We start from the raw sequence: 21,270 nt of genomic DNA, 5'->3' as shown, positions 1-21,270 counted from the left end.
CGAGAAGATGGTGGAGGAAAATGGAGGCTGTTACTTAAAGATTCCCGAAGAACTTGCTGACCAAAAAGAGATGACGGGAATAAAAAGTCAAACAAACAATAAAAGATTCAGTTGATTAGAAGGGATCACTCCAGTTTTGTCTTAAATCATCATTTTTTCGTGTGACGATTCCAATCCAGTGTCTTTGTTTGAATGTCCTCAGAAATGTTTGATAGGGATGTGAGTTTTCTGAGAAATTATGAAATTCTGTTTGTTTAATCTTATGTTGGATGCTGTATTTCTATTGTCTTCACAAGCAGATGTGATTATCGGTGGTCTTATTCTCAAGGTTAACGTCATGAGAGAAATTGTCGTCATTTTCCACTGTCTATGTTGGTATAATAATACTTGTTGAATATGCTTCGCTCATCTCTGCATCTGCCTCAAGGTTGATCTGAGATGTTGACTCACAACAGAGTTGATATTCTGAATAAATATAGGCAGAGAAAGAGAGAGAGAGAAAACAATTTAGTGCAAGAACTTGTTAACTTAATTAATAAATCATACATGTATTTTATCGTGGGCCACGCGCAGTTTTTTTGCCAGGCTTGTTCGACTTGATGCATCATGAAAGCAAACGTTTATAATTTCTCAAATCGCTCTCGCTGTACTTTGATGCTTTAAAAAAGCGACACGGTTCAATTCAATGAAGAGCTGGAACATTAAGTGCGTTTACATGCGCAGTCTTTCTCAGATTAAGCTCATACCGGTGAGCAATTTGAAACGTTTTCCTGGAAACGGTTTGAGATACGGTTTTTCTTATTTTTCGGGTGTGTCAACAATGTCAGCCAATCAGCAGCAACATGTATATAACCCACGCGGTATTAAAAACAGCTCGCACAACGGGTCCAAGTAAAGTCGTTTGAATGTGTCCGCTGCCTCTCGCTTTACGCAACAATTGAATATATTAGAAGAGATGTGTTTTGCAGCGTTCAACGCGTATTTATACAGATTTCATAAGGCTCAAAACATTCTTCAAAAAGTACACAAAGAATGGCCTTCTAAGCTGCCATAGTTCAACTCTTGCGTCATCAAAACAGGGTGCGCCACCATTTCCGTTTTAAAAACGAAGCACTGGTCACATTATCATGTAACTGATTTAAAGAAGTTATGACCAGTCTTAAAGAAAAACATAAGAAGACTAATTACTAAGACTAGTCTAAGCAGTTTATGCAACCGGCCCCTGATTTGAACTCCGAAAACGAATGACTTCCGGTCACTTTGACGCTCTGGACCGCGGGAGTGTGATCGCACAGAGACTAGATAAATAACGTTACGTCATCTCTGCCGCACTCAACTGCTCATTCTGTTTTTATGTATTTTATTTAAACAAAGCTGGAAATGAAGGTGTGTTTGCTAGAGATATTAAAAATATATAGGCCTACATTTAAAACACCTTCACACAAGTATAAGAAATAAGTCCAATTCATAGGCCTCATCGTTACTTCTGTTGCATCAAAATGATTCCTAAAAAGGCTGCTTGCATTATATAATGATCCATCCAATTCTGGTTCACTTCAGAACAAAAAGAGTATTGCCTGCTAACAAAACAATGATTTTTTCTTCTAGTTAATTAATGCTACAGGTAAATACGTATTAATACGTATGAAAATAAATCAATTGTGAAATATAGAAATATTAAACGACAACATAGCCCCTGTATCAGCCTTACTGCGCGGTCGGTGTCAGATATGTTAGTTCGGACATAGATGGACTAAAACGAGAAATAAAACACGTCCTGATGAGAAACCCGTTCAACACGCCGCATTAACATAAATAGGCGGGGCGTCATTGCGTCTCGCCATCTGATTGGCTGGGGAACCGGTATTGGCGACACGCGCTCAGTGCCGCTTGTAGCGTCAGCCATGAGCTTGGTTCTCCGCTGCTAGCCTTCCAGCCATCACCAGGAAGAGAAACAAGGTAAGACAATGACCTCATCTCACAAACTTCGTGGTTTACTTTACTTTGTACTATTCAGTGAATATCGATGTCGGTAAAAAATGCTTTCTTAGTTTACACGTTTAGTCGTGTTTTTCGGACATCTTTTTTGGATGGAGTCTAGTTTTGCCGGTCGTTAGCTTGTGAGCTAGCTCGTGGGAACACAATGAACCCCGCGCCCGCTTAATAGCGTTAACTACGTTGTTCCTCGTTTAGCAGTTTGAGTTTGAACGCGATTACTCGATAGCAGTTTGTCTGTTAGACACGGTCATTGTGTGCCAAAATAACAAGATTTACTTGAGATCTGCGACCCGTTAGTGTGGTGAGGATGGTTAGCGTTAGCATTGGTTAACCGGCACATCGGTCGGGGCCTCAAACACCGACGCGAATTATTTCACGAATAGCAGCAGTATCGCTTTTTCTTTATAACTAAACAATCTGCTTTTCACGTGTTCCCTTTAATAGCGATATTGATAAAAAATAGTTGAAGGATGTTTGTGTGCCACCGCCATCGTTGCTGATATTACTAAATGCGTCAAGGAAAAGTACAGAACTCCACGTGAGCCGTTCCACTGCCCTCTGCTGCCTAAAGATGGATGGATCATAACGCATCCCATAAACCTACTTAATAATAGTCATAAACGGCATGCACTTAGTTGTGCACGTGAATAAACGCAAGTAACGTTACACACGATCGTTGAACTAACTGTCCTGTAAACTATAAGGTGAATGAGTAATTCTAACCAACTGCCTAACTCCAATCTGTTTGTGCTTTAGATTTTCGTAAGCGTGGTGTTCCTGGGATCCGTTCAGAAATGCCGTCAGATCTAGCGAAAAAGAAGGCAGCAAAGAAGAAAGAAGCAGCCAAAGCCCGCCAACAAAAGCCCGGCGCAAAGAAAGGAGATGAAGTTGACGGGGATGGGGGAAAACCTGAAGTTCAGCAGAATGGAGCAGCCGACTTCAACGGTAAGATATTCAGGTCACTCTTGATCTATTGTTTGATACTTGAAATTATCTCACGAATCTTTTTCTGATTTACAGGGGTTGCCAGTTTGACAAGGGAGTTGGATGAGTTTGAGCTGAAGAAAGTGGAGGCAAGGGCAGTGACCGGTGTGCTGGCATCTCATCCCAACAGCACAGATGTGCACATCAACAGTTTGTCTCTCACATTTCACGGACAGGAGCTGCTCACGGACACTAGTTTGGAGCTCAACTCTGGTCGTCGCTATGGTCTTATCGGGCTCAACGGAACTGGTAATGTGCTTTTGGATGGCCGTATTAAGGATTTGATTTATGGTTGTTGCAGGGTAATGCTGCATGGCAGGGTTTTCTATTGGTTGATGCTGACTTGCAACAAACTTTCATTTTTGTGCAGGAAAGTCAATGCTGTTGTCGGCGATTGGCCACAGAGAGGTGCCCATTCCAGAGCACATTGATATTTACCACCTTACCCGTGAGATGGCACCCAGTGAAAAGACTGCGCTGCAGTGTGTGATGGAGGTCGACGAGGAGAGGATTAGGCTGGAGAGAGAGGCTGAGAGACTTGCTCATGAAGATTGTGAGTTTCAGCTATGTTGATGCCAATTTCTTTCTGTAATACATTTAAGCATGCGGTCATTTTTTTACAATGACATTTCATAGTTTACCTGTATGAACAACATGTTCCAAATTTTCCAGTAATATTCAGGTCGGGAGGAACATGGGTAAAAATAGAATTGTAATTGTCAGGTCTACTTGAAACTTTCCACGTTTTCATAGGAACTGCTTTTGTAACAGCTTCCTTTCCTAGGCGTGGTACATGAAGCATCTTAGCTTGATAAGGCTCCTTAATTCTGTACAGTTTAAGGAATCTCTGGACTAAGGCACAAATAACGTACACGTTTTTAATTAGTTTGATGATAGAAAAACGTACAGCTCATAAGTTAGCATCCACTCTCTTTTTAGCCAATTGCGAGAAGCTGATGGAGCTGTATGAGCGTTTGGAGGAGCTGGATGCTGATAAAGCTCAGATGAGGGCCGCACGGATCCTCAACGGCTTGGGCTTCACGACCGCCATGCAGCATAAGAAACTCAAAGACTTCAGCGGTGGCTGGAGGATGCGCGTCGCTCTCGCTCGGTAAACAGAAACGTAGCATTTTTTTTTAGATTCAGGGAGATGATGTAACAAAAGGCCGAATGAAGCACAGTTGCCTTGTGCTAACTGTGCAATGACAAAAACTGTCCGAAGCGTTTTTCTGATCCCTCTTAAAACTTTGTGTCTGTGTATTTTTTGTGTTTGTTAATGAAGAGGTTTGCGTTTCATCACTTGTTTTTGTTTGTCTATCAGTGCACTGTTTCTCAAACCTTTCATGTTGCTATTGGATGAGCCAACTAACCACCTGGACTTGGATGCTTGTGTGTGGCTTGAAGAGGAACTCCGAGAGTAAGTTTTATTTTTAGCACAACGCCTGTTTGTGAACACCGAATGTTTATTGTGGGTTGCTGCTGATGACATGATGTAAACAAAAGGCCGAATTGTAGCTCTTCTGTCTCAGTACGGATAGAGCATTGACAAAAACTAGACCGAAGCGTTTAGCTGATCCATCAACACAACCCATTTTGCTTTTTAAATGTTTATGCACTTATTCAGTTTATCATTCCAGGTATTTTGGAATGCTGTGTTTTACTAAAGTGACTTTAATGTACCGGTCGCTTTCTGCTGTTTCTTTTCATTTTCTTAGGTTCAAAAGAATTCTGGTTTTGATATCCCACTCCCAGGACTTCCTCAACGGCGTTTGTACCAACATTATTAATCTGCACCAACGCAAGCTGAAATATTACACGGTATGGACACCAAAACTTTTACAGTTACGCTGTGCTTTTTGATGTTATCTTTCGCCACAAATTTGAGTTTTATTAAGGGATGTTCCGATCCACCATTTTTGCTTCCGCTACCTGAGATTTAGTATTGGCTGATACAGAGTACCGATCCGATACTGAGGTAAAATAGCGTAACGTTTACTTGGTGAATAATTTCCTAACCTTGTAAAAGAAATAACACGTTATTTGTTTAATTAAATGATGTTGAACGAAAAAAGTTCTTAAATTGCGACAATTTAAAAAAGCAGTAAGTTATTATTATAGCCTATCAACAAAAAAGATAAGCATTCATCATGCATGTTTTTTTATTTATAAAGCAAAGATATGTGTGGAAGCATGAATAGCGTTTGGAAAAGCGAAATAGAAAGCAATGGACAAAGTATTACAGAACGAGTAGGCTACTGAAGAATGCATTTGATCTTGCGCAGAGCGAATAAACAAGCCGCTAATAAAGCAGACTGCCCACATTAGCTATTTATAGAACCTACACAGGATGAACACTCCTGTGATTATGATGTTACGATTATTTCACATGTTTTTGTTGAGGAAATGCATGCATTACGCTCTTAGGAAAGTCTGTTCAATATTTGTAAACAATAAATCCATCTGAGGAATCTGTGCCAGCTCTGCAAGGACACACAGATAACATGCTAAGTGATCACGTTTATCAAAGCGTTTTTTGTGATGAACATTATAATCAAAGAAATTACAGCATCAAGATGAAGTAATGGTTAACATTACTGTATGTAGCTTTAGATCATTATCTACCTTTGCATTTTATAGCTGCCTTCTGCACTTCCGTCTGTATTTTCCACATTGCGGCAATAAGAAACCAATGCTGTATAGTTAAGCATTGCTCCAGTGAATTATTATTATTATTATACCACTTTGATGTGACCGTTTGCGTAAAACCTAACATTTTCCTCATTCAAAACATCCCACAACTTGTCTTTCAAGATGTCATTTCTGAGCACGCTGCAATTGGCACAAAGGAAACACATGCTAGATCTGGCATAAAATTAAAATATTTAATTCCTCAGCATTATTAATTGTTTTTATAATTGTATTTGTTCAAACAGTGTTTTAGTATGTTTAAAATCTTTTAAAACAAAACAGTAAAATGAATGTCATTTGAATTATAACATTTTGTGTAATTTATTTCATGTAATCGATTGTTGATTTCAGTGTGTACTAGGAGCTGTACCATTTAAACGACTAGTCTTGCACATCCCTGAAATAAATTGAAACAAAATCTCTTTATAACGGTTTAGTTTATAACGTGATCTTTGGGATGAAATCACAGTTAAATATCTAGTATAATTAAGTTTTATCACCACCCCTCGGAAAATTTACTCGACATATATTGCAAACAACAGTGGAACTTGTTGGCATAGCTGTTGTAAAATACCTCTAAATTGCAGATGTTGTTGCTGGCTCCATGCTGTTCGCTGCTCTATGCTCCATATGTTAGCTTGTTCACCTGCATACAGAGCCCGTTGCTAGCGTGTAATGTCACACACAGCGTAGCATTGCTGCGCAAAAGAGTTTTACGATCTAGAATCTCCGTAAACATTAACATCGCCTAGCAGAAATTTGATATCAGATCGGCCAGTTGTCACCAATACCGATCTAGAATTTTATTCACTATCGACACGGATACCGGTATAAAAATCGGAGCCTCCCTAGTTTTAATTTTGTATATCTTGTTTTCTTATGAAGGGTAATTATGACCAATATGTGAAGACTAGAGAAGAACTAGAAGAGAACCAGATGAAACGGTTTAATTGGGAGCAGGACCAGATCACGCATATGAAGGCAAGTCTTTTCTAAGCATTACACAATATTCTTATGTGCATTGTCCAAATTTCTCACCAAGTGACATCGTGTGGTCATTTAACCTTGGCTTGTTCATCCTCAGAACTACATTGCTCGGTTTGGTCATGGCTCTGCTAAGCTAGCCAGACAGGCCCAGAGCAAAGAAAAGACTCTACAGAAAATGGTCGCCTCAGGTCTGACTGAGCGTGTTGTGAATGACAAAGTAAGGAAGAATGCAATAGATTAATCAATGCTTGATTTAAAAAAAAAGAAAATCTCAAACCTTGCCTTAATTGTATTTCTTTCAGACCCTGTCATTTTATTTTCATCCCTGTGGGAAGATCCCCCCCCCTGTCATTATGGTTCAGAATGTCAGCTTCAGATATTCAGAAGATACGGTATGAACCATCTCCACTCCTGTACCTCTTTTATGCATATTTGGAGGCATCCTTTTCTGAATTTACATTGTCAGATGTTCATGACTTTTGTTTTCAGTTTTTATTTTTAGCACAACGCCTGTTTGTGAACACAATGTTTATTGTGGGTTGCTGCTGATGACATGATGTTAACAAAAGGCCGAATTGTAGTTCTTCCGTCTCAGTACGGATAGAGCATTGACAAAAACTAGACCGAAGCGTTTAGCTGATCCATCAACACAACCCATTTTGCTTTTTAATGTTTATGCACTTATCCAGTTTATCATTCCAGGTATATTGGGGTGCATTATTTAACTGGTGACTTCAACATACTGGTTACTTTCAGCTATTTATTTTCTCCTTTATTTTCATAGCCATTTATTTATAAGAACCTGGAGTTTGGAATTGACTTGGATACACGGGTGGCCCTTGTGGGGCCCAATGGCGCTGGAAAGTCTACTTTGCTCAAGCTTCTTACGGGAGAGGTAATGCACTCTACATAAAACGTGAACTAGAAAACTTCAAGAGCCAAGTGTCGTTCATGTTAAACTTAGGTGTTTTGCCATCGTTTACATTTTCATAATTTATGGAATGATCTTCTTTCAGCTCCTGCCTTCGGATGGTATGATTAGAAAAAACTCCCATGTCAAGATTGGCAGATATCATCAGGTGTGTTGACCTTGCTGCTTGAATATTATTTTATTTGGGTTTGATGGGTTTTTTGCTAATAAATGTAATTTTTCCAAAGTAACACAACATTAAGTAACACCCAAAAGTGTTAATCCTGCATTTAAATAGGGTGATATATCTAATATTATTGGTGTCTCATCATTAGTTGTGGCAAAATCTATAAAATGGGGCATAAGAAACCATGAGATTGAGTGGCACACAATGGAATGGGGTGACCATATTACGATTATTTCTTTTTTGTATTTTGTATCTTTATTTCGTTTTTTCCCCCCATAGCATCTGACAGAGCAATTGGAGTTTGACCTTTCACCTATGGAGTACATGATGAAGTGTTACCCTGAGATTAAGGAGAAGGAGGAAATGAGGAAGATCATTGGCCGTTATGGGCTCACGGGCAAACAGCAGGTTTGTTATTGTTGTTCATTGTATGTCATAAAATAGATTTAACTAAAGACTTAAGTACAATATTATGCTCACTTGTTTGCTTATACCAGGTGAGCCCCATTAGGAATCTGTCTGATGGGCAGAAGTGCAGAGTCTGCTTTGCCTGGCTGGCCTGGCAAAATCCGCACATGCTCTTTCTTGACGAGCCGACCAATCATCTTGACATTGAAACCATTGACGCTCTGGCTGACGCGATCAATGACTTTGAGGGTGGAATGATGCTGGTCAGCCACGACTTTAGGCTCATTCAGCAGGTAATGTGTAGTTTATACTCCGCACCTGTACTTCTCATTTGTGTAGAACATTCAGGAAAATCATGCATGATGTTTTTAAGTTCCTTAATATCAGCTGAATCAATCGAAAATGAATGCAGTTGACCATGATTGTTTTATTCATGACTGGTTTGTTTTATTTTAGGTGGCTCAGGAGATCTGGGTTTGTGAAAACCAGACCATCACTAAGTGGAAACGGGACATTCTAGCCTACAAGGAACATCTGAAATCTAAAATTGACAAACAGATGCATGAGTAATATCTGATAGTCTGATAAAAGGGCAGTTCCAACCCCCCCCTCCCCGCTAGGCAGAATATCGATGTACAAGTAAAAACAAGCATGCTAGTTAGACTGCAGTCAATGCACCACCTTTCAGAGTGTCATCTTTTACACTCGTCTCGATTATCGGGGTTTCCAGGGGAGGTAGCTGTCTTGTTTTCTTTATATGTCAATATGCATTACAGTATTTGGACTATTCTTTTGAGGAACCTATTCAAATCATGGTTTGTGCACTTCATATTTTTTATTAGAACCCTGTTTTGAGATGGGGCATATGTTGGACAGAGGATAAAATATGAAAGTAAACATCAAGGACTCTTGATGAATTTTATTTAATCAAATATTGTTTAAAGCTGTATTTGCAATGATGTCTGATTAAAAGGTACATTGTTGACAAGGTATATGCATTTTTCTCTGCCTTCAACATTAGCTTTTTTGCAGCACGTCGAATGTATGGTTTAGTGTATATTCTGTATTAAAAGTAATGTATTCGTAATTATAAATATTTAAACAATCATTTAGTCATTAATAAGTTGAATACTATTTTATTTAATTAATAAGTTCTAAACTTGTATGTGACTTTCTTCCATCAAACACAAAATATATTGAGATGTTTTGTGCCCATCCACTGGAAGACATTGGGGTCCAAAGTTCATGAGTGGAGTTCACAATAATATAAAGCATTTTTGCCTATGGATAACTGTTTTAATCATAAACATATTTATCTGATTTAAATTTACAATGTGTTGTTTCAAAGCAGCTTTACCTGAGAAAATAAGAAAAACAGAATAAGGTCAAATTGGTGGTTTATTTAGCATATTTTGCATTAAGTGAATGCTTGGCTGAAAACGCGTGTCTTTAATCTAGATTTAAACTGGGCGAGTGTGTCCGATCCTCGAATAGCGTCGGGAAGGCAATTCCAAAGTTTAGGTGCTACGTATGAGAAAGCTCGACCCCTTTGGTGGATTTAGTTATTCTAGGTGTTATCAAAAGTCCTGAGTTTTGAGATCTTGGAGAGCATGATGGTTTGTATTGTGATAGAAGCTCTTTAAAGTCAATACGATACTTTATGGGTAGCCAGTGAAGGGTTGATAACATTGGGGTTATGTGATGGTGTTTTCTGGTCCTGGTTAGAACTCTGGCAGCTGCATTCTGAACTAACTGTAGTTTGTTTATTGATGATGCAGGACAACCACCACATTTACATTTAGTCATTTAGCAGACGCTTTTATCCAAAGCGACTTACAAAGAGTACATGGAGCAATAAGCGATATGTCATAAAAGAGCAATAATACAATATACATGTGCTAGTCATATAATGTGAATATCATCAAAAAGTGAAACTTGTATATTATATTCATTCATTACACATAGAATGAAATATTTCAAATGTTTATTTCTTTCAATTTTGATGATTATAACTGACAACTAAGGAAAATCCCAAAATAAGTATCTCAGAATATTAGAATATTGTGAAAAGGTTAAATATTGAAAACACATTGTCCCACACTCTAATCAGCTATTTAACTAAAAAAACCTGCAAAGGTCTTTAAATGGTCTATCAGTCTAGTTCTGTAGGCTACACAATCATGGAGAAGACTGCTGACTTGACAGTTGTCCAAAAGATGACTATTGACACCTTGCACAAGGAGGGCAAGACACAAAAGGTCATTTCAAAAGAGGATGGCTGTTCACAGAGCTCTGTGTCCAAGCACATGAATAGAGAGGCAAAGGGAAGGAAAAGATGTGAAACAAAACCCATTCAAAAATGTGGGGGAGATTCACAAAGAGTGGACTGCAGCTGTGGAGTCAGTGCTTCAAGAACCACTACGCACAGACGTTTGCAAGACATGGGTTTCAGCTGTCGCATTCCTTGTGTTCACAAGTATTGTGAAGAGGAAGATGCTATATGCCAGACCCAACAATGCAGGAGAGCTGAAGGCCACTATCAAAGCAACCTGAGCTCTCATAACACCTGAGCAGTGACTGATCGACTCCATGCCACGCCGCATTGCTGCAGTAATTCAGGCAAAAGGAGCCCCAACTAAGTATTGAGTGCTGTACATGCTCATACTTTTAATGTTCATACTTTCAGTTGGCCAAGATTTCTCAAAATCCTTTCTTTGTATTGGTCTTAAGTAATATTGTAATTTTCTGAGATACTGAATTTGGGATTTTCCTTAATTGTCAGTTATAATCATCAAAATGAAAAGAAATAAACATTTGAAGTATATCAGTCTGTATGTAATGAATGAATATAATATACAAGTTTTACTTTTTGAATGGAATTAGTGAAATAAATCAACTTTTTGATGATATTCTAATTATATGACCAGCACCTGTAGGTGCTAACACAAACGTACTAGTTTCAACAAAAGCTAGACCACTACCTGTTGAGAGAAGATAGACATTTGACAATTATTCAGAGAAGAGATGTGTTTTAAATAGTGTTTTGAAGTTGTGAGAGATGCGGTCGACCGAGTTAGGAAAAATGTTCCACCAGGAACCACCCAGTTAGCAGGGAATGTTCTCAGAACTTTGGCTAACATTCCCTTAAAGTTTATTAATGTTTTATAGGAAACTTTTAAATCGAATGTTTAAATAATGTTTTAAGAATGTTTAAAATGTAAGTTAATGTTCTTGTAATGTGCTGTATTTACAAAGCTAGAACATTTTATGTGCAATATTTTTAGAATGTTTTGTGGATGTTGTTGATGAAGCAGATTATATAATGATCTCCATAAAACATTTCCAAAATGTTTCTAGATATCAAAGGTAGAACATTTTAACAGCAACATTAAATAAACATTATAAGAACATCGTTTAGGTTTGAGTTGATTTAATGTTTTCATAAAATATTGTTGTGATGTGATGTATTAACAAGCTAGAAAATTACTTGTGAAGCACATGTTTTGTAAATGTTGTTGTCAGGGTTTACCCGGTGTTCTCTTATTGGCCACTAGGGGTCCCATTGTGTGTTTTCTTTTGCCCTTCACTGGTGTCATTAATGGCATCAGTTTCAACTGTGTCCTGTTTATGCAGAGTGTATTTAAGCTCTCTGTTTCCTTTGTTTTGTGCTTGGGGTTTGAGTGTGTGTGTGACCCATCTGTTGCCCTACTCATGCTATTGAGTTCAATGGATGTACAAACTGAACATAGTGTTGGACTTTCCATGTGGATGGACTCTGAGTTAATTGTTATGTTGTTTTTTTTGGAATTTTGTAAAGCATTTTTTCCTCCATTGTATTGGACACTACACAGTTGTCCTGTGAACTTTAGAAAATAAATTTGACAGTTGTTTTTATAGCACTGTTCTCATTGGCACACTGTTGTAATAAAACAAACAAAAAAGAATACTATGACATTCATATTAGGAAAACGTTATATGACTGAGGTGATGGAAATTTTGATTTATTTTTATTTGACCTATAACAAGGATAGAACATTCTGCCTTCAACATTTAAGGATGTTTAGAATGTTGTTTAGGTATAGATTATACAATGTACAAGCATGTTCCTCGATAATGGATGCTGAATTGAACAAGTGTCAGAAAAGAGTGTGGCTGGTTGGCTGGTTGACTGGTTACGTGGCTCACACCACACCTTCCTTGCCACTTTATCTGACATAATCTAGGTCCTGTCCCTCAACTCAAGTTTTATAACACCTTTACAGGATTAATCTTATATTTCAACACGTCACAGCTTGTGTTTCTTATTAAGTGCTGGTCATCTTTCAGCCATATGTACAATAATATATGTTTGCTAAAACATTTTTAACTCATCTAGCTCCATTTAAAACTGACATAAGTTGTGCAAGTACAACTCACCCAAGTAAACTCCACATTTCTCACTTTCTTAACCTTGACAGAGATTTGACAGTGTATAACTACTGTTTTCATGAGGTGTTTTCTATACATTAATTCAGTGTTTTCCAACCATGGTCTTTGGCCCCCCTGACAGAATGTTTTAGATGTCCGCCTATTTAGAACACCTGATGCAACTCGTCATACTTGCTCAGCAACTAAAGTATGATGCGTTGGGATTTGGGCGAGGACCAGGGTTGGGAACCACTGCATTAATTAATTTGTTAATTCATATTAACAAAGACTGCCACAAATAGATTTTCCTTATTTAAAAAGGCAGTATCCAGAATTTATGAAACAAGGGAAGACTTGAGAAAATTCTTCTTCTTTGGTATGTAATGTGTGTGTATATATATATTAGGAATGCATCATACCAGTATTGGTATCTGCCCGATACCAAATGACTAAAGTGCGGTTAACTTAAACAAATTATAATACACTCACATTATACCACACCACCCTTCTTGCATTTTTTAAAAATTCGACCACAGAGCATATTTTTTACTTTAGTAAACTGAAGTAAATGTGCTAGTAAAATTGTGCTACTTATCATAAAAAAATAGAACATAATAAAAAATAGTACTTCAATTTAAGTAGACCTAAAAACACCAGCAAAAAAAGAAAATGTACATAATTGAACATTATATAGGCATCGGTTATTTTGCCCAATTATTTGTCTTTTTTTATGTTTATAAAATACCTAACCTTCAGAATCAAAATAAATGTAATAATTTGAGGACATGAAGGAATAAATAACTTCCCAAAACAAATACATCTTAACTCAATTAATTCCGATTTTAAATTATATTATTGTCTGTGCAGGTGAACAATGAAGTCACATGTCTTGCCATGTGTCAGGATAATGAAGATGCACCAGAGGAGAGTGCCATGTTTGAACCGGCTGCCTCCGATGAATCCCTCCAGAATGTTGTTTATAATAGTTAATACTTTTTCATAGTTTTTCTATGCTGTTTTATTTTATTGTTGTATTGTTTTATTCCTACAGTTTACCAATAAAAATGTTCAATATAATCATTTTCACAAAAAGAAAAAAAATGGCTTTTATAATTTGAGATTACCTCATTGTTCTGTTGAAGTGAATACATTTCTGTTATTAAAGCTAATAATTTTCACAAAAAGAAAAAAATGGCTTTTATAATTTGAGATTACCTCATTGTTCTGTTGAAGTGAATACATTTCTGTTATTAAAGCTAATAATTTTCACAAAAAGAAAAAAATGGCTTTTATAATTTGAGATTACCTCATTGTTCTGTTGAAGTGAATACATTTCTGTTGTTAAAGCATTATTTGTGTAAACATATTTGTGTACGTTATTAAAGCATGTACATTTAAAAAAAAGTCTGGAGGGCATGCAATGTTACCCAAAAGATAAAAGGTTACAAATAATAACGGTCAAACTAGTTTTCACTAAATATTTTTTATGTTTTTATTAAATGTTAACCCATCCTTTCACTTCACATACTTTGAATGTTGCTCTACCTTTTAAAATAACACCCTGGGAACATAAATAGAACTAGCTGTTGAAAATATTAAAATAATGTTAGTGAATTATGTTGTCACTAAACATTTAGAAAAAAAATTACCCTACCTTAAAAGATAATGGAATGTTTTAACAATGTTTTCAATTCACATACTTTGAATGTTGCACTACCTTTTAAAAGAACTTTTTTGGAACATAAATACCATTACCTGTTGAAAACATTAAAATAACGTTAGCAAAGTATATTATAACAATGTTGTCACTAAACATTTTTGTAATGTTTTTAGAGAATGTTAACCTACTTAAAAAGAGAATGTTCTGGGAACTAAAATAAAACTACCCGCTGAAAACGTTGTAAGAATGTTAAAGTATAATGTTCCAACAATGTTAACACTAAACATGTTTACAATGTTTTTTAAAAACGTTTTCCTATCATTCAAGTGAACGTTCTGGGAACTAAAATAAAACTACCTGCTGAAAACAGTAATGCAACATTGCTTGGTAATATTCTCAGAACGTTTTTAGAACAAAATAATTCTAGCTGGGAAGTTGTTTATCACATTACCATAGGTCACAAATGCACGAATAAGCTTCTCTGCATCAGCAACAAATATAATATTTCGTAATTTGACAACATTTCTAAGGTGGAAAAATCTGTTTTTGTGACTTTGAAATGACAGTTTGCTGTCTAATATAACGCATAGATCTTTTACTGTTCATTTACACGTGTAGGCCTACTGTAGTCCACACACACACCCGCTCAGGTTTAAATTAAAATAATTACTTTTATACTGTACGAACATGTTGTATTCCCTAAACCTAACATTCACAGAAAACGTTCTGCGTTTTGTACATTAATTTTTTTAGCTTAAATTAACTATAGTTTCAAGGTTCCCTTCCCCACAAGAGACCAAACGCTTCTTTCTGGAGAAGAAAAGCGAACGAAAAACTTGTTGAATTAAACTACTTGACATGATATATTAAATATCTAAGCACATTGGTTATTTTATATGATTAATGTTACAGAAATGTTTTTTCTTCATTTATTGTTTAATTTCCATTTTTATGATTCGGCGTCGTCGTTTCCGGAAACACCGGATGTACGTCAGTACGCGGCGGAGTTCAATGTTTATTCCTTGAGAGCGCTAATCCGGCTTTTATCCGTTACTTTAACAGGAAGGTGAATTGTATCAGAGATCGGTCTCAAAGTTTATTCTTGGTCGAGTTTTAATGTGAATTCTTGTGTGAACAAATACACGCTAGAATGCGCGTTGAAAGTATAATCGACGAGCTAGCTAAGCTAAGCGCTGTCAGCATGTATAGCGCTGCTGTATGAATAATGCTGATGTTGATTCAAGTGTGACAGGTTTACGTCAGCGTAACACGTGTTTATGTCATAGTGACACCGTGTTCTGTGCATTTGACAGCTCTCCAGTCAGTTGCACAGACCTAAAGCGATGTTCGCTGTTTACTAACTTACTTCACAACACTTCTCACACTATCTTACATTCAAACCCAGAATGGAATGCTTTAGGGGTTTCATCCGTGTTTGTCAATACATCATTGTACTCGGAGCATAGCTCCAGCCGTCTTCCATAATAACGTGTCGGACTGTTTATCTTACCGTTTTACTTTTACAGAGGACCATGAGTCTGCCAGCTGCACCACCCAGCTATGCCGAAGCCACGGCAGGAGATAAAGAACACGGAACTGCAAACCTAAATTATGCCAGTCAGCCGCCCCCATTGCCCCCTCTGTCCATGCCCATGCATCCCAGCTGGGCTTATGTGCATCCTGGCCCCAGTAAGTCACATTATACTGCAGTTTGTATACAGATGCAAACGGTTCTTTCAAGTGCAGCGTGTTTATTTTAGAGATATGAGTCGCAAGTGAGTTGTTCTTCTCTCTCTGTGTACTCTTCGAGGTCCGGGATATTCAAATCCTTACGCTACGGACATGTCCTCGCCCTTCTCTGATCCCAGCTCCAGCAGTAGCTTTGATGGCTTGAATGGGAGCAACTGGGAGGACAAGAATATCCGTCGCATGTTCATCAGAAAGGTGAAAATGTGTTGATGCTGTTTTTTCCGTGTTTTCTGTCTCAAAGGTCTGCCATTTAAGCATTGTTAATATAGTGTACTGATATAAGTTTGGAAACGCTTCTTTTGATGTGACATTTCACTTGCTCATCTTAAAGCCACAATATGGAATAATATTTTGAAGTTGATTTACATACACTTACATTATCCCAAATAAAATAATGGCCGATCCCTTGTCTCCCTTGTATTTCTCGCATACCAGTGACTTAATATCCGGTGCTCCGCAATGCCCTAAGTTTCTGGTTGTAGAAACTACTGCAACACACAAATGCAGAAGTGGTTATACAGCATCTGTGATGCAGCAGCTGTTGTTATGTTATTATGGATCACGTTTACTCTTGGGCGAGTAAACCACAAAAAGCGTAAACCTAGTTACCTTTCTAAACTATGAATGTTTTAAACACGTAAAACTGTGTAGCATTACGACGGACTAACGTGGCATTACACTAAACGTTTCTGGCAAGTGAACTCATTACGTTGACATAAAATAAAATTAATTAATTCATTCCCTCGTCTGTGAACATGACAGGCTATCTCCATATGCCTCTAGTTGGTGAAAACGACATTTCCCATAATTCCACTCTCCTACATAACATCATTTTGTTTCGCCTTTTTTTGTTGTTTGGAAAGTGCACCGTCTAGCGGTCCAAATATACATATGGTGGCTTTGAGGTTGACATTTGCATGGAATTGCCCACGTGTACCATAGCTAAATAAAAATGTCAAAATGTATTTCTGTTGTCAGGTCTTCTGTATCCTCATGGTTCAGCTGATGGTCACATTTGGTGTGGTGTCACTCTTCACATTTTGGTTGGTAATGCATAGGCTACATCACAACAGATGACAATAGACTTTCATTCAACCTTAGGATTCATGCTTTAGGCCATTTATTCTTAAGTTCCTATAAGAAGTGTACTGTCATTCATTGCTGTATTACTTTAAATCCCAGTGAGCCAGTCCGGAAGTTTGTCCAGTTCAATCGGGTGTTTTATCTGACCTCATAGTAAGAGATGTCTATACTACTGTACTTAAAATAATTCATGACTGCTTCTGGTCAGATATGTCTCTTAATCTGTTAATGTATTTTTTTGAACAGCATGACTTTCATGGGAACCTACCTGATGCTTGTATGCAGCACAAATGCACGGTAACCAGATATTAAAGTCTGTCTCACAGCATTCATAGGAGCATATTAGGGGTGTCACAGTATATCTTTGTTGACAGCAACTTTGATATTAAAAACCACGATTATCTATATTGTGTTTACTTTACAATAATTTAGCACCTGTTTAAAAAAAGAGGTCACAAACTCTCTCTCTGCCTCCCTAGACTCGTATTTTGAGTGGGATTCATTGATCAAACTAAAGAACAAACACCAAATAAGTGCAATCTTGTGTTTTAAAACACCAAATAAAAGGGTGTAGTGTTATTTTGCATGTTTGAATGTGTGTGTTTCCTATGTACAGGCGCAGATACCCTACCAACATGTGTCTCCTTGGCATTTTTGTAAGTATTGCTTCTTTTAGTCATAAAAAAATATTTTTTTGGGTTTAAAAAAGAAAGGTTTACTGTTTTATTCATCTTAAGTGTGTGTTTTATATCTATAATTTTTTTTCCTTATTTGCAGACTTTGGCAATGTCCTATATGGCCGGCATGCTTGCGAGGTAAGATGTTTTACTCACATTTATGCAGAAAAAAAATACACGGACATCAATTTCATGGGGAGATAAACACAGGGCGGTACCCATTCACTTCTTTTGTATGGACACAAAACCAATGCAAGTCAATGGTTATGGCCATTGTCCGGTTACCATCATTCTTCTAAATATCGTCTTTTATGTTCTGCAGAAGTCATACAGATTACAAGATTTGAAATCATGAGGATTAGTAAACAATGACAGAATTTTTGTTTGAACGATCCCTTTAAGTCCTTACATCAATCTATAACTCACACTTTCTATTTTCAGCTATCATAATACCAAAGTGGTGATGATGTGTGTGGGCATCACAGCCCTGGTGTGTCTGGCTATTACGCTCTTCTGTTTTCAGTCCAGGGTGAGCTCACTTCGTAGTTAATAAACTGCTTCTTCCAAATGAGACATCTGTAGTCTGTTTACTCTAGCCTTGTGTTCTGTCATCTAGGTCGACTTCACCACCTGTCATGGATTACTCTTCTCCCTCATGATGGTGCTAATGATAACTGGCCTTCTGCTTTTCTTCACAGCTCCGTTCGGATATGTAAGCTACATGCAAACCTCGAATAGATATTATTTATGTGGACTTGGGATCATTACTTTAAAGCTGTGTCATGCTCTGACTAACTCAAAAATCTGCCGCCTTTCCAGATACCTTGGCTGCACACTGCTTATGCGGGATTTGGTGCTTTGGTGTTCACCCTGGTTAGTATTTGTAATGATAAGCGCACGACAAAACTACAGTGGATTGTGATAGATTGTCATGTTTATGTTCTTAGAAGGAGATCTGATTTTATTTCTCTTTAGTTTTTGGCGTTTGACATGCAGCTGTTGATTGGGAACAGGCGGTACTCTCTGAATCCAGAGGAGCACGTGTTCGGAGCAATCTGCCTCTACATGGACGTCATCTACATATTCCTCTTTTTCCTTCAGCTTTTTGGAAGCCGTGAGTGAGGTGTCCATGCGGCACCCAGGCTGGAGATCAGCCATATCCCCTATTAAACATACTTTCACACACCCCCCCTTCTCAGTTACTCCAAGGTTTGGTGAGGAGCGAGCAGTCTTCCTTCATTCTGTGTGGCATTTAGATGTGTGATATTGTTTTTTTGTCTTGGTCGTGGTCAGGCGGCTCTTTGCAGACCTGTAATGCACCCTGGTTGCAAGAAAACGACACTACCAATCAGACAAACACATGCTGTTTAGGATAGACAATCACCTGCAAACGACCAGTGAGGAAGGCGATCAATGAAACATAACTTTTCTGTCCTCAGTTGACGTGATTTGAAATGCATCAGCCTAAAATCGTGGTTAGAATTCCAGTACAGTCAAAAAGTAATGTGTGTGATTCAGTGGGGAATAAAGTGACAGTATTCGTCAATGGTATTAAATCTTCGTTTGCACGTTGTATAGTTGAAATTAATCTTACTCCGGACAGGCAGCTCTTTGCTGATGATTATTGAATTTATAACAGTCATAGGCTTTTAATCAGTTTCGTCAACAAGTAAAATATGTTGGTGAATAGCCAAGCCAGGTCCATTTGTGAACATTTCTCTTCCTTGTGTAATAACCTGCTCTTTACTGGAGGACAGCAGCTGTACCTACAGAAAGTTGTTGCCGTCTGTATTTTGTGCCTCCTTTGAATGCTGGTTAATAATGAGGTATTGTCGTATGCACAGTTTTAGGGTTGCTTTACATGTGCAGCCTAATCTATAAAAAAATATGCTGTGTGCCAAATGTAACCCCGTCACGTGATGAGGACAGAGTTTTTAATTGTGGCACATTGTCCAACAGGTCAGTGGTGAGGTCTGCAATATACTGTATGTATCTGGATTGCCTGAGTTGTGTGATGCTTGGGTGTTTATGCTCATTTTCAAGACTTAATTTCCACATTTGAGTTAAATGTTTTAAATACAGAAATAGTTGGTGCTGATTTATTTAGAAGGAGAAGAAAGAAGATGGGCATACTTTATTACATGGGATTATGTTCTCCAATGCACACAGGGCTAAATTTCCATTGGCTTTAAGATAAAACAAATATTTTGTCTCTTAAGAACTTACAGGTATATAGAATGATTGTTTTGTCTGTAATGTTTACCTCTATTGACATTCCTTTCTGCTTGTGTTTTTGTAATGCATCTGTAAGATAACCATTCTTCTGGGTAGATCATTTATTCCCGAAATAGTAAAACATACCAAAACACTTCATCTCTTGGTTTAGCGTCAACAAAACAGAAGTGGCGGTTTGGGAATTGAATGTGAATTTTTGGTATTAAATGTGCACAGGTTTACCTTAAGTTCAAAAAGTTCAGTTCTGTCAGTAAAGTTTGATTTTAATAACCTTTTAGGCAGAGGACTTTGATTTTACATTAGCTGATCTATGTTTGTGTTGATAATGTGCATATTTAGTGTAAGTGTTTTTATTCTGTATGTGGACCACCCTTTGCCTTTTCTCTCTCTGTGTGCACTTATGTGTCTAACCAATAAACACTGCATGATCTGTGATACAGAGATTCTTATTGTAATGTCACTGACTGTGTGGTAAGATTCCTGTAAAAAACTGATAGTGGATAACAACAGGATGCTGTGTTTTGAAACCTCATCAGTGCTTAACAATTAATAAATGGAAGAGTGAATCAATAACTGATATTTGTTTGATTAATTCATTTATCAAAAGCAGATGTTGGATATATTCGCTTTCTCAACGTCTCCTTGAAAGAGATTATATGTTGTACAGTAGGCAACTGATAATTTCTGAACACTGGCTGGTTGGCTGAGCAAGGGATGATAGCTCAGGGGCCGTTTCAGGAAGGAGGTTAAGGAAAACTGAGTATTTGAACACTGAAAGAGGGAAACGCTAGGTTTTTCGTTTCAGAATGTGATATATGTCAAACCCCGAAAAAAGCTGGGTAACTCAAGCCCGTTTATGAAGAGAGGTAACTTATACTCAGAGTCAGTAACCATAGTAACTTTCTCTGTAAACCTAACCTGGGGTGCGATTTCCCAAAAGCATAGTTAACCAACTGTGATCGCAAGATACGTCGTTCCAGCATAGTTCAACGATTTAAATGTTTCATCATTGTACCAGCGATCAATCGCAAACAGCATCGTAAATTTGCGTATTTGGAACTACAGGTCTAGAGCTGTGGTAAGAAGAATCGTTCATTATTATTACGACATGTAGACTAACATGCATCAAGTTTTTGATCAAAGCAAGCAGGCAACATGCAGTGGATTTTATATCCATTCTGAATGTATACATATTCAATTTAACAGCTTTACATCTTTTTAGTTTGTCAAGAAAACAGAAGTGCCGTTTCTTTAAAAGAGCTCTAGGACTCCTGGTTTAATTCATCGGGAAGTACTT

General features: G+C 37.5%; 2 protein-coding genes across 2 annotated transcripts; both read left to right on the top strand.

The window, feature by feature from the left end:
- The first annotated feature begins 1,839 nt into the window (after positions 1-1,839).
- On the top strand, positions 1,840-9,501 carry abcf2a (ATP-binding cassette, sub-family F (GCN20), member 2a). The gene is made up of 15 exons (XM_079452505.1): positions 1,840-1,959; positions 2,755-2,943; positions 3,019-3,231; positions 3,353-3,535; positions 3,922-4,093; positions 4,304-4,399; positions 4,698-4,800; positions 6,556-6,651; positions 6,755-6,874; positions 6,960-7,049; positions 7,442-7,552; positions 7,674-7,736; positions 8,034-8,162; positions 8,252-8,455; positions 8,619-9,501. The coding sequence occupies exons 2-15, from the start codon at positions 2,793-2,795 to the stop codon at positions 8,730-8,732; spliced, it is 1,845 nt and encodes a 614-aa protein (XP_079308631.1). The 5' UTR covers positions 1,840-1,959; positions 2,755-2,792; the 3' UTR covers positions 8,733-9,501.
- A 5,690-nt stretch (positions 9,502-15,191) lies between these two features.
- faim2a (Fas apoptotic inhibitory molecule 2a) lies at positions 15,192-20,408 on the top strand. The gene is made up of 12 exons (XM_079452512.1): positions 15,192-15,295; positions 15,756-15,918; positions 16,040-16,173; positions 16,957-17,021; positions 17,161-17,214; positions 17,308-17,358; positions 17,678-17,717; positions 17,839-17,876; positions 18,180-18,267; positions 18,355-18,450; positions 18,558-18,611; positions 18,714-20,408. Exons 2-12 carry the CDS (start codon positions 15,762-15,764, stop codon positions 18,858-18,860), a joined length of 924 nt encoding a protein of 307 aa, XP_079308638.1. The 5' UTR covers positions 15,192-15,295; positions 15,756-15,761; the 3' UTR covers positions 18,861-20,408.
- Positions 20,409-21,270: the final 862 nt, after the last annotated feature.

This window comes from Barbatula barbatula (genome assembly GCF_947034865.1).
Source record: "Barbatula barbatula genome assembly, chromosome: 3".
NCBI classification, from domain to species: Eukaryota; Metazoa; Chordata; class Actinopteri; order Cypriniformes; family Nemacheilidae; genus Barbatula; species Barbatula barbatula.
This window is presented reverse-complemented; position numbering and strand designations above follow the sequence as displayed.